The sequence below is a fragment of the Pseudophryne corroboree genome, chromosome 7, assembly GCF_028390025.1.
Source record: "Pseudophryne corroboree isolate aPseCor3 chromosome 7, aPseCor3.hap2, whole genome shotgun sequence".
NCBI classification, from domain to species: domain Eukaryota; kingdom Metazoa; phylum Chordata; class Amphibia; order Anura; family Myobatrachidae; genus Pseudophryne; species Pseudophryne corroboree.
This window is the reverse complement of record NC_086450.1, coordinates 284795028-284813268: the sequence shown is the minus strand read 5'-3', so window position 1 is coordinate 284813268 and position 18241 is coordinate 284795028. Positions and strand designations below refer to the sequence as shown.

Genomic DNA, 18241 nt, shown 5'->3' with positions numbered 1-18241 from the left:
TAGGGGAGAAGAAGTGAACTCACCTGCGTGCAGGATGGATTGGCTTCTTTGGCTACTGGACATTAGCTCCAGAGGGACGATCACAGGTACAGCCTGGATGGTCACCGGAGCCTCGCCGCCGGCCCCCTTGCAGATGCTGAAACGAGAAGAGGTCCAGAATCGGCGGCAGAAGACTCCTCAGTCTTCTTAAGGTAGCGCACAGCACTGCAGCTGTGCGCCATTTCCTCTCAGCACACTTCACACGGCAGTCACTGAGGGTGCAGGGCGCTGGGAGGGGGGCGCCCTGGGAGGCAAATGTAAACCTATTTTTGGCAAAAAAATACCTCACATATAGCCTCCGGGGGCTATATGGAGATATTTAACCCCTGCCAGAATCCGTTAAAGAGCGGGAGACGAGGCCGCCGAAAAAGGGGCGGGGCCTATCTCCTCAGCACACAGCGCCATTTTCCCTCACAGAAAGGCTGGAGGGAAGGCTCCCAGGCTCTCCCCTGCACTGCACTACAGAAACAGGGTTAAAACAGAGAGGGGGGGCACTAATTTGGCGTTAGAAATATATAAAAAAGATGCTATAAGGGAAAACACTTATATAAGGTTGTCCCTATATAATTATAGCGTTTTTGGTGTGTGCTGGCAAACTCTCCCTCTGTCTCTCCAAAGGGCTAGTGGGTCCTGTCCTCTATCAGAGCATTCCCTGTGTGTGTGCTGTGTGTCGGTACGTGTGTGTCGACATGTATGAGGACGATGTTGGTGAGGAGGCGGAGCAATTGCCTGTAATGGTGATGTCACTCTCTAGGGAGTCGACACCGGAATGGATGGCTTATTTAGGGAATTACGTGATAATGTCAACACGCTGCAAGGTCGGTTGACGACATGAGACGGCCGACAAACAATTAGTACCGGTCCAGACGTCTCAAAAACACCGTCAGGGGTTTTAAAAACGCCCGTTTACTTTAGTCGGTCGACACAGACACGGACACTGAATCCAGTGTCGACGGTGAATAAACAAACGTATTCCTTATTAGGGCCACACGTTAAGGGCAATGAAGGAGGTGTTACATATTTCTGATACTACAAGTACCACAAAGGAGGGTATTATGTGGGATGTGAAAAAACTACCGTAGTTTTTCCTGAATCAGATAAATTAAATGAAGTGTGTGATGATGCGTGGGTTCCCCCCGATAGAAAATTATTGGCGGTATACCCTTTCCCGCCAGAAGTTAGGGCGCGTTGGGAAACACCCCTTAGGGTGGATATGGCGCTCACACGCTTATCAAAACAAGTGGCGGTACCGTCTATAGATAGGGCCGTCCTCAAGGAGCCAGCTGACAGGAGGCTGGAAAATATCATAAAAAGTATATACACACATACTGGTGTTATACTGCGACCAGCGATCGCCTCAGCCTGGATGTGCAGAGCTGGGGTGGCTTGGTCGGATTCCCTGACTAAAAATATTGATACCCTTGACAGGGACAGTATTTTATTGACTATAGAGCATTTAAGATTCCAAACGGCACAAAGGTGTATTGCCGTATAAAGGAAGAGGAGTTATTTGGGGTCGGTCCATCGGACCTGGTGGCCACGGCAACTGCTGGAAAATCCACCGTTTTTACCCTAAGTCACATCTCTGCAGAAAAAGACACCGTCTTTTCAGCCTCAGTCCTTTCGTCCCTATAAGAGTCATATCTGCCCAGGGATAGAGGAAAGGGAAGAAGACTGCAGCAGGCAGCCCATTCCCAGGAACAGAAGCATTCCACCGCTTCTGACAAGCTCTCAGCATGACGCTGAGACCGTACAGGACCCCTGGATCCTACAAGTAGTATCCCAGGGGTACAGATTGGAATGTCGAGACGTTTCCCCTTCGCAGGCTCCTGAGGTCTGCTTTACCAAGGTCTCCCTCCGACAAGGAGGCAGTATGGGAAACAATTCACAAGCTGTATTCCCAGCAGGTGATAATTAAATTACCCCTCCTACAACAAGAAAAGGGGTATTATTCCACACTATATTGTGGTACTGAAGCCAGAAGGCTAGGTGAGACCTATTCTAAATCTAAAAAAATTTGAACACTTACAAAGGTTCAAATCAAGATGGAGTCACTCAGAGCAGTGATAGCGAACCAGGAAGAAGGGGACTATATGGTGTCCCGAGACATCAGGGATGCTTACCTCCATGTCCCAAATTTGCCCTTCTCACTAAGGGTACCTCAGGTTCGTGGTACAGAACTGTCACTATCAGTTTCAGACGCTGCCGTTTGGATTGTCCACGGCACCCCGGGTCTTTACCAAGGTAATGGCCGAAATGATGGTTCTTCTTCGAAGAAAAGGCGTCTTAATTATCCCTTACTTGGACGATCTCCTGATAAGGGCAAAGTCCAGGGAACAGTTGGAGGTCGGAGTAGCACTATCTCGGATACTGCTACAACAGCACGGGTGGATTCTAAATATTCCAAAATCGCAGCTGATCCCGACGACAAGTCTCCTGTGCTTAGGGATGATTCTGGACACAGTCCAGAAAAAGGTTTTTCTCCCGGAAGAGAAAGCCAGGGAGTTATCCGAGCTAGTCAGGAACCTCCTAAAATCAGTGCATCATTGCACAAGGGTCCTGGTAAAAATGGTGACTTCCTATGAAGCAATTCCATTCGGCAGATTTCACGCAAGAACTTTTCAGTGGGATCTGCTGGACAAATGGTCCGGATCGCATCTTCAGATGCATCAGCGGATAACCCTATATCCAAGGACAAGGGTGTCTCTCCTGTGGTGGTTACAGAGTGCTCATCTTCTAGAGGGCCGCAGATTCGGCATTCAGGATTGGATGCTGGTGACCACGGAGGCCAGCCCGAGAGGCTGGGGAGCAGTCACACAAGGAAAAAAAAAAAAAAAAATTTCCAGGGAGTGTGATCAAGTCTGGAGACTTTTCTCCACATAAATATACTGGAGCTAAGGCTAAATTTATAATGCTCTAAGCTTAGCAAGACCTCTGCTTCAAGGTCAGCCGGTATTGATCCAGTGGGAAAAACATCACGGCAGTCGCCCACGTAAATAGACAGGGCGGCACAAGAAGCAGGAGGGCAATGGCAAAAACTGCAAGGACTTTTCGCTGGGCGGAAAATCATGTGATAGCACTGTCAGCAGTGTTTCATTCCGGGAATGGAAACTGGGAAGCAGACTTCCTCAGCAGGCACGACCTCCACCCGGCAGAGTGGAAACTTCATCGGGAAGTTTTCCACATGATTGTAAACCGTTGGGAAATACCAAAGGTGGACATGATGGCGTCCCGTCTGAACAAAAAACGGGACAGGTATTGCGCCAGGTTAAGAGACCCTCAGGCAATAGCTGTGGACGTTCTGGTAACACCGTGGGTGTACCAGTCGGTGTATGTGTTCCATCCTCTGCTTATCATACCTAAGGTACTGAGAATTATAAGACGTAGAGGAGTAAGAACTATACTCATGGCTCCGGATTGGCCAAGAAGGACTTGGTACCCGGAACTTCAAGAGATGCTCACAGAGGACTTATGGCCTCTGCCGCTAAGAAGGGACTTGTTTCAGCAAGTACCATGTCTGTTCCAAGACTTACCGCAGCTGCGTTTGACGGCATGGCGGTGGAACGCCGGATCCTAAGGGAAAAAGGCATTCCGGAAGAGGTCATTCCTACCCTGGTCAAAGCCAGAAAGGAAGTGACCGCACAACATTATCACCACATGTGGAAAAAATATGTTGCGTGGTGCGAGGCCAGAAAGGCCCCACGAAGAAATTTCAACTCTGTCGATTCCTGCATTTCCTGCAAACAGGAGTGTCTATGGGCCTCAAATTGGGGTCCATTAAGGTTCAAATTTCGGCCCTGTCGATTTTTCTTCCAGAAAGAATTGGCTTCAGTTCCTGAAGTCCAGAAGTTTGTCAAGGGAGTATTGCATATACAACCCCCTTTTGTGCCTCCAGTGGCACTGTGGGATCTCAACGTAGTTCTGGGATTCCTCAAATCACATTGGTTTAAAACCAGTCAAATCTGTGGATTTGAAGCATCTCACATGAAAAGTGATCATGCTCTTGGACCTGGCCTGGACCAGGCGAGTGTCAAATTGGTGGTTTTTTTCTCAAAAAAGCCCATATCTGTTTGTCCATTTGGACAGGGCAGAGCTGCGGACTCGTCCCCAGTTCTCTCCCTAAGGTGGTGTCAGTGTTTCACCTGAACCAGCTTATTGTGGTGCCTTGCACCTACTAGGGACTTGGAGGACTCCAAGTTGCTAGATGTTGTCAGGGCCCTGAAAATATAGGTTCCAGGACGGCTGGAGTCAGGAAAACTGACTTGCTGTTATCCTGTATGCACCCAACAAACTGGGTGCTCTTGCTTCTAAGCAGACTATTGCTAGTTGGATGTGTAATACAATTCAGCTTGCACATTTTGTGGCATGCCTGCCACAGCCAAAATATGTAAATGCCCATTCCACAAGGAAGGTGGGCTCATCTTGGGCGGCTGCCCGAGGGGTCTCGGCTTTACAACTTTGCCGAGCGGCTATTTAGTCAGGGGCAAACACGTTTGTAAAATCCTACAAATTTGATACCCTGGCTAAGGAGGACCTGGAGTTCTCTCATTCGGTGCTGCAGAGTCATCCGCACTCTCCCGCCCGTTTGGGAGCTTTGGTATAATCCCCATGGTCCTTTCAGGAACCCCAGCATCCACTAGGACGATAGAGAAAATAAGAATTTACTTACCGATAATTCTATTTCTCGGAGTCCGTAGTGGATGCTGGGCGCCCATCCCAAGTGCGGATTATCTGCAATACTTGTACATAGTTACAAAAATCGGGTTATTATTGTTGTGAGCCATCTTTTCAGAGGCTCCGCTGTTATCATACTGTTAACTGGGTTCAGATCACAGGTTGTACAGTGTGATTGGTGTGGCTGGTATGAGTCTTACCCGGGATTCAAAATCCTTCCTTATTGTGTACGCTCGTCCGGGCACAGTATCCTAACTGAGGCTTGGAGGAGGGTCATAGGGGGAGGAGCCAGTGCACACCACCTGATCCTAAAGCTTTACTTTTTGTGCCCTGTCTCCTGCGGAGCCGCTATTCCCCATGGTCCTTTCAGGAACCCCAGCATCCACTACGGACTCCGAGAAATAGAATTATCGGTAAGTAAATTCTTATTTTTGCTGGTTTGTATGGAGCCCTTTAGTTAGAAACGCCACAGAAAGGACATTTGGTTACAATGAATGGTAAATGATGGTTACTGTGCGCAGCAGCTTACTGGTCTACCTTGATGATTCATGTTTTGGGTCTACATAAATAAATCCACCAGCAACTGCAGTTGAGGGAACTCAATTCTGCATGAAGGACGCAATGTGTTTTTCCAGAAAGGCACATTGCTTACTTAAGCATCACAAGCTTTTCCTCCCACCCCATAGAGGCGAGAGGGAAAACCCTGAATCTTGGCACTACTCTAAATGGCCAATGTTTGCGCATCCAGGCATCACCATGAAGCAGCACATAGTTTTGCATTTTGCCCCTTTAGATTGTGAGCTCATTTGGCAGGACCAACTTTATCTTGTGTTTCACTCCTTGGTATGTTTGTGTCATGATGCGTGCTATGTCAGTGCATTATAACTTATAGTTAATGATCAATTGCGTCTTGCAAATCAAAGGCGTTGCCTAATTTTGCTTTGAATTTTTTTTTATAAAACCTTCTAATTCCTCTCCTGAAACGGAATCAATTTCCTATCTGTTTAGCACTAGAGAGAATCTGTGAATGCATTTAAAATCTGCCAAAAATACTAAAATAGTAATTACTAGGCAAATTGTTAGTGTTACAGATAAAGAAGTGGGGTGAACTTTTCTTGGTTTTATTTACCTGCTAACATTATACTTTATTTGGAGTGTTAAAAATAGTAATCCTCTCAACATAAACCTTGTACAAAAATGTGTCTAGACCTGCTCAATTGCTGACATACCCAAATATAGTCTCCTCCTAGTTGCATTGTGTTACGAAGATGCATTTTCTGCAAAAAGATGCCCGATGTTAGCAGAGTTGCTCGTGACCTGAAGGCTCACTGAAGCCAGACATCTATTGCTGCATGGCATATTGAGGCTAGATGTGTGAAAACACATCTGTATATCCATTTTCTATCCTGCCATAGTGCCGCCACTTCCTTCCTATTATGGTTTATTTAGGACTACCCTGTAACAATCTGAAAGATGCATGCTTTATGTATTGATCAAAGGATCATTAACCAGTAAGTACTGTATTCTCTATTCATTACTGGGGCAGTATGAGTCGTGATCCACAGTCCTTACTTTGGGGTGTAGGTTCCAGGAGTTGACCAAGCATCACACAGTTAAGCTTTTAACTCCCAGGATGCATCGGTCCTCCTCCTCATATACCTCACTCCCGGCCTAGGGAAGCCAGTTTTAGTTTCGGTGCTGTCAGAGCTGGAGCACCTTTCACACAGCTGCAGGAAAAAAATGTTTTCTTTTACTAAGCATAAATGAGTGAGCATGCGCTAGGAGCCTTGAGCGCCAGCGCTGCCGCTCCAATACCCCGCTGGTGCCGCAACGTCAGTGATGCTGAGAAACTGACTATTCCGGCGGGGTTTCTTCCTGGTCGCCACGCCAGCACAGCGTCCAGGGTCCTGGACTGCAGCCGGAGAATGGGGGACAGGTAAGGCGGGCTCCCGTTCGTGGGACCCGCAATATGTGCAGTCCATGCCTCCGGTCTCTGGGAGACGGACCGCAGGCTCTGATGTGACCGCAGACCATTGAGTGCACTACTGAACCCACTAGGCCACAAGGGCATATATACTGGCACTCGGGATAATGGAGGCTGGGGTACCTGGTGGTTAATGTCAGCCAGGGGAGGTTAGCTGTCTCCCAGCGGCCCGTCCCCCAGCCCAGAGCCAGATTCCACAGCTGGGTCTCTGGTTTCTAGGCTGCCCCTCCCCCACATGCTTCTCTTATTAGTCTCTGATCCACATTCCAAATGGGAACAGGTGTGCTGCAGGACTCTGGGAATGCTAAAGGGTTTTCCTCTTCGTATACATTTCCCCAAGGGCCAGGTTGTACATGCACTAGTCCAAACTGCCACTATGGTGTGTGTAGTTGACTTCAGTGTCTATTGCAATTGTTATTTACTTGCATTGGATGTGACTTCTGCTAGCTCTGCTGTCTGACTGCATTTCTATCTGTCAGTTATATTAATCCCTTAAAATTTTCTTTCAAAAATCCTGAGTACAGGTGTTCAGGGCTATGTTACTTCACATTTAATTTGTGTTTTGTGAGACAGTCAAATTTGCAATTGTTAAAGCTGTACATTGTGTGTGCTTAGCTTTAAGTTATCCAGTTACAATGTCTTCCACAGGCAAAGGTAGCAAAGAGGATAATGCACCTGTGCTGGTTTCATGTAAGGCCAGTGCTGCAGCATTACCACCACAGGACCTTGTGCAGGATGGTTTGTGTGTTTAAATGCTATGTGCAAACCCACAACAGCTGCTACTACCAGCCCCTGTGCAGGAATCACTGGCTTCTTTTGCACAGGTGTTAATGTGCAGAGTGGGCTGCTTGGCGCCTCCTGCTTTGCCAGCTAAAATGGGGGTTCCGCAGCAATTGTCTTGTACATTGCAGGCCCTGGGGTATACTCCATGGAGTCCTCTGGGGTGGCCACTCTCTCCCTGGGTCTCCCTCGGGTGAGAAGTATCGTCATTCCTCAGTGGATGTGATAGCCATGCTAAGGGCAGTTAAGTCTTTTTTGGTTTTTGAGGAGGAAGAACCAGGGCCTGTGCCTAAAACTTTGTGTAAACGTCAGAAGTTGGTTAAGACTGAGTTCCCTCCTTCCTGCAGGAAGCTTGGAATACTCCTAGTAAGACGTTCCCAGTACCTAAGAGACTGGTGTCTCATTACCCTTTACCACAGAGAGTATGCTAAATGGGAAATTCCCCCTTCAGTGGATGTTCATGTAGCACGCCTGGTGCGCTTCTCCGCATTACCTATACCAGTGGTTTTCAACCTTTTTTTACTCGCGGCACATTGAACAATATTTTAAAATTGCCAAGGCACACCATCAGTTCCCCACAGAAAAAAACAACACACACACATTGGCCCTCACAGTAAAAAAAAAATCCACACATACATTGGCCTACACAGAAAAAACAATCACATTGCTCCCCACATAAATCATGTTGCTCCCTACATAAATCAATCACATTTCTCCCCACATGAATTATTCACATTGTTCCCCCCATAAATCCATAAATTCTTATTCTCCCCACATAAATACTATTGAAATTATTTGGTTCCCCACAGGAAAAATAAAATAACAAATATTATTATCAGCTGTCCTCCTCCCTGTCCCTCAGTGGCGGGGGTTGTTCATAGTGGAGTTCTGCGAATACTGAGCAGCGGGCGGTCGGGCAGGTGTGGATGTGGGTGGGCAAGGAAAGCTGTGTATGCAAGCGGGAACTGGTAGATGTGTATGCAGGAGGGTGGGCTGGCTGGGTGGTGAGACGCGGCGGCCGTGACCTATGATATCACACCATTTTCAAGGCATAGGTCACAGCCAGAGCATGACTGATCCTCTAAGAAGAGCCCAGGCCAACAGTTCACTCTGAAGGTGCAGGAAGCTGCTCTGGCTCCGCGGCACACCTTGCAACTGGTCGCGGCACACTAGTGTGCCGTGGCACACTGGTTGAAAAAGCCTGACCTATACCATCGGTTTCCTCCCTTAAGGATGCGACAGACGGAAAATTTGAAGCGGTTGTTATGTCTATTTTTTTTCCCTTATAGGGGCTATTACTAGTCCAGCGTTCGCTTCAGCCTGGGTGGCTAAAGCTGTGGAGCATTGGGCTGATGCACTAGAGGACAGTCTGAAGTTGAATGGTTCCAGAGATCAGCTGTCTCTTATTGCTTACATCAGGCAAACGGGCTGATATTTAGAAGAGGCATCCTGGGATACAGGGACTATTAGCTTCCATGGCCTCGGCTACGTCGGTAGTAGCTCACTGTGTGCTCTGGGTACGCTCCTGGAAGGCGGATTTGGAGTCTAAAAGGTCATTGGAAGCTCTGCCTTTTGCTGGAATCATTTTATTTAGCTCAGAATTGGATAAGATTTTGGCTACACTGGTAGCTACTAAGTCTGCTTTTTGCCATCAGCACCTAGCCCAAAAGCTTGGACGTCTTCCTTTCGGAATTTTAGGTTTCAAGGCAAGACGAAAGGACATGCATGGCAGGTTGTCTCCAGCAAGGTGGCTAAGTCGCGGACTAAGCAAGCTTGGACGGCCAGAGGCCCGACCCCCAAGCAGGCTTTGGCTAAGGTGGCGCTCATGCTCCAGTGGACCGAGGCTTGCCTTCCAGCCATCTCAGCTGTGTGTCTGCCAGGGAACCTCAACGGGGAAGCAGAATTCTTCAGTCGGCAGGACGTCCAGAGTGGCGAATGCGCGCTCCACCCCGAAGTGTTCCAGAACCTGGTTAACAGATGGGGTTTGCTGGATGTAGACCTGATGGCCTCTCCTCACAATCACAAGGTTCCAATCCATGTATCTAGGACCAAATATCCACAGGCAGCCTTCGTGGACGATCTAGCAGTACGGTGGACTTCTATCTAGGATACCGGTTTCCTCAAGTATCACTGTTACCCAGAGTTCTTCGCAAGCGCAAATGGGAAGGAGGCACAATGATACTGATAGTTCCTGCATGGCCCGGCGCCACTGGTTCACTGATCTCCAAAATCTGTCCATGGACATGCCATTCCTACTTCCACAGCGACCAGATCTGTTGACTTTAGGGTCCCTGTCTGCATTGGGACTTGGCTCAATTTGTCTTTGACGGCTTGGCTCTTGAGTCATCAGTCCTCAGAGCTAAGAAATTCACGGATGCAGTGATACAGACAATACTGCGGGCTCGTAAGCCTTCTTCAGTCCGCGTCTATTACTGGATTTGGCACTCTTATTTTCAGTGGTGTGCGCCTAGGCACTATGACCCCCGTACCTTTAGGGTTTCCAGGATACTGGACTTTCTGCAAGAAGGGTTATTCCTTGGTCTTCGCCTAGCATCCCTGAAAGTACAAGTTTCTGCACTATCAGTGTGGTTTCAACGATAGGTTGCTCCACTACAAGATGTACGTCCCTTTTGTTTCAAGGAATGCTCCATATTAAGCTTCCCTTTACGTCCAGTGGCCCCGAGAAATTATCCCTGCTCCTGCAATCTCTTCCTCATTTGAGCCTTTAGAGTCAGTGGACCTTAAGAGGTGTTATTTCTCCTGTCTATTGCCTCTGCGAGAACGGTGTCTGATTTGTGTGCGCTTTCCTGTCGTCCTCAGTTTTTGATCTTCCATCAAGATAGGGCAATTCTCCGGACCAAGGTGGGTCACCTTCCTAGGGGGCTGTCCAAGTTCCATCTAAATACGGAGATGGTTCCAGCCTTTCAGTCCCCGGATCTGTCTGCTGGAGAGGCCTTATTGGATATGGTTCGTGCACGAAGGATTTACTTGGAACGTACCAAAGTGATCAGTAAAATGGATTCTCTATTTGTCCTGTATGGATTCCATAAGCGAGGTTGGCAAGCTAGTAAACAAACGTTGTCCAGGTGGCTTCGCATGACTATTTCAGAGGCTTACATTCAAGCTGATCTTGTTCTAGATACAGTCTCTGCTCATTCTACACATTCAGTGGGTCCCTTATGGACCGCTTGCCCTGGCGCTACTGCTTAACAACTCTAAGGCAGCTACGTGGTATTCTATTAACACGTTCCTGAGGTTTTATGCCATTGATACCTTTGCCTCTCAGGATGCTTTCTTTAGGTGTCTGATTCTCCTATCAGGAGCATCCCCACCCTTAAAGTGAACTGCTTTAGGACATCCCGAATGTAAGGACTGCGGATCACAATGGACCCTGATGAAGAAAATAAGAACTCTTTCTTCAAGGTCCATAAGATCCACAGGGCGCCCACTCTGATGCACCTGTCTTCTGGGGAGTATTTTTTTTCCTTTTTGATGTTTCTCTCCTCTGCGGGAGTGTGTATCTTGTATGTTCAGGTCTAACTTCGCTTCTAAAATCCTGCTCCTGTCTGGGGTTTGCTAACAAAACAGGCTTTCCTAGGCCCGGGGTGGGGTATGTTAGGAGGAGGACTGATGCATAATAAACTGGGATTTTCTGGGGATTTCTGGTATGATTGTTGTCCCACTGGGTATCTGGCAACCATGCTATACATTATCATAATCTTGAGGAAAAGTAATATAAAACAGATTTATATACCTGAGAATGAAAAAAAATGCTTATTAGATGTTTTGTTCTTTTAAAACGTTGTTTTGCAAAAACGTGTAAGAGTTGTAGTTGTAGTTTTTGCAGGTTATTTTCCATTTACATTTTTAGTGTTCTGTATGAATGTTCTGACTCTGCAAGCCAGCTTTGTATTGTATAATTACCCATCAGTTTCAACTGCAAAGTGATTATCCCCTTTCTTACAGGTTTACGCGGCCAGAGCATCTAGGAAGTAGTGCCAAAATCAAATGCAGTGGTTGCCATAGTTACCAAGAATCTACTAAGCAGCTCACTATGAAGAAACTGCCTATTGTGGCTTGTTTTCATCTCAAAGTAAGACTAGGCTGCCTTTCGACAGTTATAATGAGTAATGATAAGTTCACATTGTATGTATTATGCAAAGGTATTCTTTTTTTATTCATTATGTATCGGTGCCTGATATTTTGCATTGTTTTTCCCAGCATCTCTAATTTTTGGTCTTTTTACTCAGACACGTTAATAAATTCCTGGGAATACATAAAAAAAAAAACTATTACCAACATTGCTTTCTAAAATTAAATTCAACGTTTTAGATGGATTAAACATCTGGATTTAACATTTTAGAAGTCAGTATGAACTGCTTCTGAATGCAGCACTTGAAAAGTATATGCAAATAAAATGCATTACTAAAGAGTGCATCAATGCGTTTTTGTACATTAACCCAGGTCATGTCTGAATTAGTTCTAACCGTAATGGTCTGTATACTGTAGGTCTTAATTTCTTTATATTTTTCTTTAGCTTGTGGCTTTATTATGTCTGTAAAGTTGTGTTTTATGATATTCCTTTGGCTTAGAGATCCGCTATTTTTGAGTAGGACTCATTTCTCTTTTCTTTGACACAGCGGTTTGAACATTCAGCTAAACTAAGGCGGAAGATCACAACGTATGTGTCTTTCCCCTTGGAGTTAGACATGACACCATTCATGGCCTCTAGGTGAGTATCCATTGAGTAGTTATAAATATTATTAGATGTTTAAGTGCAAGGCCATTTGCAGCCTATAGAATAGGGTTTCTCAACTTTTTTATTTAATCTTTTTGATTAATTCATCTTCGTTTAGTCAGTTTAAATAGCTTATAAGTGTCACTTGTGCTCTTTTTAGACTAAATTATTTACAAAATGTATTAATATAAAAATGCTTAAGTGTTTTTTGTTTGTTTTTTGTCTTGTATACATCAGGTAAGTCAGGGTATCCTGTCGGATGTAATTGTATAATATTAAAACAATAGTAAAGCACATGCAAAAACATGCCCAAAAAGTCCTTACTTTGCTGCCATGTGCCATCACCGTATACCATTGTACAGTAGGTATAGATACTTTTTTGACTGTTCCTGGGCCCTAGGCCTGCATCACACACACCAAGAAAATTGCATGTTTTTCGGAAATCAAGATTTTGAGAATACCGCCTAATTAAACTATTACATTGAGTACATTTTTTTTTGCATATTATCTGGATAATGCATTTAAAATGCTTGTAAATATACTGTTCCTGGCCCCCTCCCCTAACTGTGGGAAAGATGTATCAAGCCTTCTAAAGAGTCAAAGTTGCCCATAGCAACCAGTCATTTTCTACTTATCATTTTATAGATTTATATTAGATAAATGGTACTACAAGCTAATTGGTTGCTATCGGAAACCTCTCCACTTCTCCATTCTCGCATTTTGACATTTTGAAAAAAAGTTATGACGATTGATTACTGCAGAAAACTCGTTTTGTGACTCACGTGTTCATTAGGAGGTTTGGGAATCTTATCAGGGTTGAATGAATTATGATTCCTGTCTGGGTGATGGGTGTCTGTACACACCAACTTTCTTACATTGATATAGACATAGAATTTAACGGCAGATAAGAACCACTCTAGTCTGGCCATGTATTTACACACTAGGATTAATTTTTGTTTGGGGCCAATTAACCTACCAATATATTTTAGGGGTGTGGTAGGACACAGACACAAGTATGGGGAGAATATACGAACTCTGCACAGTTAGAGATATGGTGGGAATCAGTAATAGTTTATTAGGTTAATGATGCATATGTCAAAAGCATATTTCTCATAGAACGGTCGTTCGTTTTTAGACTGCGAACTCATAATTTTCACACTTGTCCTCTTTGGTTTATTCGTCTCAAGTTGACTCAGTGTTCCCTAATTGATCCTTACATACCATTGTAAGGTAGCACTTGTTTTTGTCTTGTAGTTTATATTTCTGATGTCTGGCGCAATAGTTTCTGCTGCGGGGTACACTGGGCTCCACAAGGATTAACATCGGGGTGTAGAGTAGGATATTGATCCGAGGCACCAACAGGCTCAAAGCTTTGACTGTTCACAAGATGCACAGCGCCGCCTCCTCTATAATCCCGCCTCCGTGCACAGGAGCTCAGTTTGTAGCTGCAGCAGTGTTAGATGTCAGTCAGACATCCACTGCTGCAGCTCCATCACTCCCCCAGTGGCACTGTATACTCCCGTGACCTGGTTGCCGGGTCACTGCAGCCGTTCTCCGGTGTTCTTCTCCACGTTAGTCACACACACGCCGCTGTCTCCTGGATCGCGTGGCCGCATTCAAAGGGGAGGTAAGGGGTCTCTGGCCCGCTGTAATTGCGATCCAGCGCGACTGTGGGCGCTGTCATGGACACTGTAAGGGGCAGCTGCTCCACTAGCCTCCGGGACATAGGGCACAGGTGGGGTTTTGTCTCTAAAAAAACCCCTGTTTTATTACGGCCCGCAGCGCCCGGGGGGGAAGCCAGCTGGGGGATAAGGCCTGACCTGTAGCCTTTCCCCCAGCCCCAGGGTGCCATTTGGGTAAATGTTCCCGCCCTGGAGCTGCATGTATTTCTCCCTCACTCCCTGTCAGCCGCCATTACACGGAGCTGCGCTGTTCCTGGGACTGCTGGGGCAAATCCTCCTCTGTAAAGCCGCCTGATCGCCAGCGCTGTGCATTTTACAGGACACTTAAGTATTCTACCTGTCAGTGGACAGTGTTAGTTAAGAAAGAGTGCATACAGTCAGGGTTGTGTGGTACAAACACCCTGCGATATACATCCAGTACTTACTGTGTTTGTTATATCTACTGTTTACATATATATCTATATAGCTGTACTGAGTATCACTTTGTATTGCTAGTCCAGTGCAGTTTTATTGTTTGGTTTAACTTCTGCATTATACATTTGTGAGGGTGGTCTTCTGTTTGCCGGCGGTCGGGCTCCCGGCGCTCAGTATACCGGCGCCGGGAGCCCGACAGCCGGCATACCGACACTTATTTTCCCTCGTGGGGGTCCACGACCCCAATAGAGGGAGAATAAAATAGTGTGGCGTGCGTAGCGCGCCACCGTGCCCGTAGCGTGGCGAGCGCAGCGAGCCCGCAAGGGGCTCATTTGCGCTCGCCAAGCTGTCGGTAAGCCGGCGGTCGGGCTCCCGGCGCCGGGATGCTGGTCGCCGGGAGCCCGACCGCCGGCCAGCCGTAGTGAACCCATTTGTGACTGTATGTGTGTGTGCATGTAGCTGCTGCGTGGCTTCCATCTCGTGTATTTCACTCAGCTTGCTACTCCTATATTCTGTAACCTGAGGGAGCTAAGTGCGTCAGGTTCGTTAACTGATATAGGTATTTCAAAAGATATACTTATTGTGTATTTTTCTTAGTGATTTATAGTCACCATATATCTTTTGAATTCCCGGTTTGTGCTGACGCACTACACTGGGAGTTCTTGCTAGGTATATCGCTGCTAATATTGTACTAGTTTGCCTGATATTGAGCTTATCATTATGTCAGCTACAAGGGGCAACGGAACTGGGGCTTCTCCCACATTGCGTGGTGGTGATGCTTCAGACACTTGAGGAGAACATGGCAGCGGAGAGTTCAGGTTCAGGGGGTTCCTTACCTCCCAGTGGGTTTGTAGCACCGAGGGCCACTAATGACCCACCTTGGGCTACCGTCTCCACGTTATTAAATACACTGGTAACAAAACTTACGCCCCCTGTGGGACCTCCTATGCCTGTGCAGCAGTTTATGGTCCCTGCAGTCAATCCGCCATGGGCGGATCAAATTTCATCTCAGTTACAGCACTTGAACCGATCGCTGACTAAAAATAAGTCTCACTCTCGCCCGCCTAAGATGTCTTCTAAACGGGCCGCTACTTCCTCACAATCCACCGCTGTTCCGGACACATGCTCTGAGGAGGATGGTGCATATACTGACCCCACAGACACTGACTCTGATGCTTCTGATGGGGAAGGGAAGTCACTGGTGGATGTCCCTGATTTGATTGAGGCTATCAGGCTCATTCTTCAAGTCTCTGATGAACCTGAGCCTGCGGCTATCTCTCAAAATCCGGACAGATTTAAATGCAAGAAGGTGGTTAAACAAGTTTTACCTCATTCTCAACACCTGGCTGACATACGTCTAGAATCCTTGGAAAATCCGGGAACAAAATTCACACCGCATAAGAGACTGTTGGCTCGCTATCTTCTCTCTGTGGAGCTATGTAAAAATTGGGAAACTCCTCCGCCTGTAGATTCTCATGTGGCACGCATGGTAGTTTCCTCAGCTCTGCTAGTGACTACCGTCACCTCTCTGAAGGAACTGACAGATAGACGTGTGGAGAGTTGTTTGAAAGCGATTTACACCCTAACGGGGGCTGTGCATAGACAAACCATTGCAGCGACATGGGCTGCTGAAGCTGTTGAAGCATGGGCTCAGGAGCTAGAGGCGGAGCTACCTTCCAACGCTTCTTATCATGCCAGACAATGTCTCTCATATATTGCCACGGCTTCTCTTTACCTTAAGGAGGCCGCTTCCGATGCCGGGGTGCTGGCGGCTAAGGCTGCCACTACGTCCATCTTGGCTCGACGTATCCTTTGGTTGAGATCCTGGTCGGTGGATATGGATTCTAAGAAAACCCTGGAGGTGCTTCCTTTTAAGGGAGACATTCTTTTGGAGAAGACCTCAATAATATTGTGGCTGACGTGGCTTCTGCTAAAACAGCTTGTCTACCAAGTACGGCTCCTTACGGACAGAAGGCTAAAAGTACTTTCTCTCTGCCCTTTCATGCTCCCAGGTAAAGCAAAAGGTCAGGCGTACCTGAAACAAGCTCGTACTTCCAAGGCCAGACCAAAGCGGGCCTGGGCTGCCCGTTATCCTGCTTCCAAAACTGACCAGCATGACGGGGCGGGCCTCCCCCTGGGGGATCCCAGGATGGTGGGCTGGCTTCTAGGTTTTGCCCAGGAATGGTTGAAGTCCACTTCCGATGCCTGAGTAAGGGAAGTCGTCACTCGAGGTTACGCCGTATCCTTCAAGAAACGTCCCAGTCATAGATTTTGCCTGACAGATGTCCCTTTGGACCCGGTGAAGGCAAACACTTTTCATTCGGTGGTACAATCCCTCCAGACCACAGGAGTTGTAGTACAGGTGCCTCTGGCTCAGGGAGGCAAGGGGTACTATTCACCGCTGTTTCTAGTCCCGAAACCGAACGGGTCCTCGCTGCCCATTCTCAATCTGAAGTCCTTGAATAAGTATTTGAGGGTCTCCAAGTTTCGTATGGAAACTCTAAGCTCCATTGTTCTGGCCTTGGAGCCTGGGGACTATATGGTCTCCCTGGACATACAGGATGCCTACCTGCAAATTCCTATTGCGCTGTCACATCAGCAGTACCTGAGGTTTGCGGTGGGCAACCTTCATTACCAATTTCGGGCGTTATCTTTTGGTTTGACAATGGCTGCGCGAGTTTTCACCAAAGAATAGGCGGTAATGACGGCTGTACTCCGCCGTCAAGGGGTCAGGATCCTGCCATATCTGGACGATTTGTTGATCCTGGCAAATTCCCCAGAAATTCTCCTACGTCATCTAGATCTGACTGTCCAGTTCATGAAAGCCCACGGGTGGCTAGTCAACTGGAAGAAATCTTCCCTGGTTCCTGCTCAGAGCATGGTGCACCTGGGAGCGTTATTGGACACTCACAACCAGCGGTTGTTCTTGTCTCAGGAGAAAGTCCTGAAGCTTCAGGACAGGATTCGATGCTTCCTATCTCGTCCGCAAGTGTCGATACATTCGGCAGTGCAAGTGCTAGGTCTCATGATGTCTGCTTTCGACTTGGTGGAGTATGCTCAAATCCATTCTCGCCTTATGCAGAAGTTAATTCTTGTAAAGTGGGATGGCCTGCCTCATCGTATCAGATCTCAAATGATCTCCTTGTCTCTGGAGGTCCGTCTGTCACTGAGCTGGTGGCTTCAGGACCATGGATTGAGCAGGGGTCGTCCCTTCTGGATATCCAACTGGGTCCTGCTGACTTCGGATGCAATTCTGAGAGGTTGGGGCGCGGTGTTGAAACAACACTCCCTTCAGGGTCTGTAGACTGAGGAGGAGTCTGTACTCCCGATAACATTCTGGAACCGCGGGCGGTGTTCAATGCACTGTCCCTAGCCCAGCATACGATACAGAACAGACCTGTTCAAGTACAATCGGGCAACGCCACCACGGTGGCGTACATCAATCATCATGGCGGCACTCGAAGCGCCATATCCGCAGTGTTCATTCCGGGGAGTCCTAAACTGGGAAGCGGACTTTCTCAGTCGTCGGGACGTACACGCCGGAGAGTGGAGCCTCCATCCGGAGGTCTTTCAACTTCTCGTGGACAAGTGGGGCCTTCCATATGTGGACCTGATGGCGTCTCGACACATTCACAAGGTTCCGGTCTTCGGAGCAAGGACAAAGGATCCTCAAGCAGCGTTCGTGGACGCTCTGGCAATTCCATGGAACTGTCGGCTGCCGTACGTGTTCCCTCTGGTGTCACTCCTGCCCAGAGTAATACGGAAGTTCAAGCAAGAAGGAGGAAACCTACTTCTGATCGCTCCAGCGTGGCCCAGACGGCACTGGTTCTCAGATCTACAGGGCCGCTCGCTTGATCGTCCCCTTCTACTTCCACAACAACCAGACCTCCTTGTTCAGGGCCCTTGTTTTTACCAGGACTTGGCCCGTCT

At 47.3% G+C, this 18241-nt stretch overlaps 1 protein-coding gene across 4 annotated transcripts in view; it reads left to right on the top strand.

Annotated features, from left to right (window-relative positions):
- LOC134945111 (ubiquitin carboxyl-terminal hydrolase 22-A) overlaps positions 1-18241 on the top strand; it is a 459291-nt gene that overhangs the window by 373552 nt on the left and 67498 nt on the right. For all 4 annotated transcript variants that reach the window (XM_063934177.1, XM_063934176.1, XM_063934175.1 and 1 more), the window contains exons 11-12: positions 11444-11570; positions 12118-12209. In XM_063934177.1, the coding sequence (XP_063790247.1) occupies positions 11444-11570; positions 12118-12209 (219 nt within the window). The remainder of the gene's footprint in view (positions 1-11443; positions 11571-12117; positions 12210-18241) is intronic.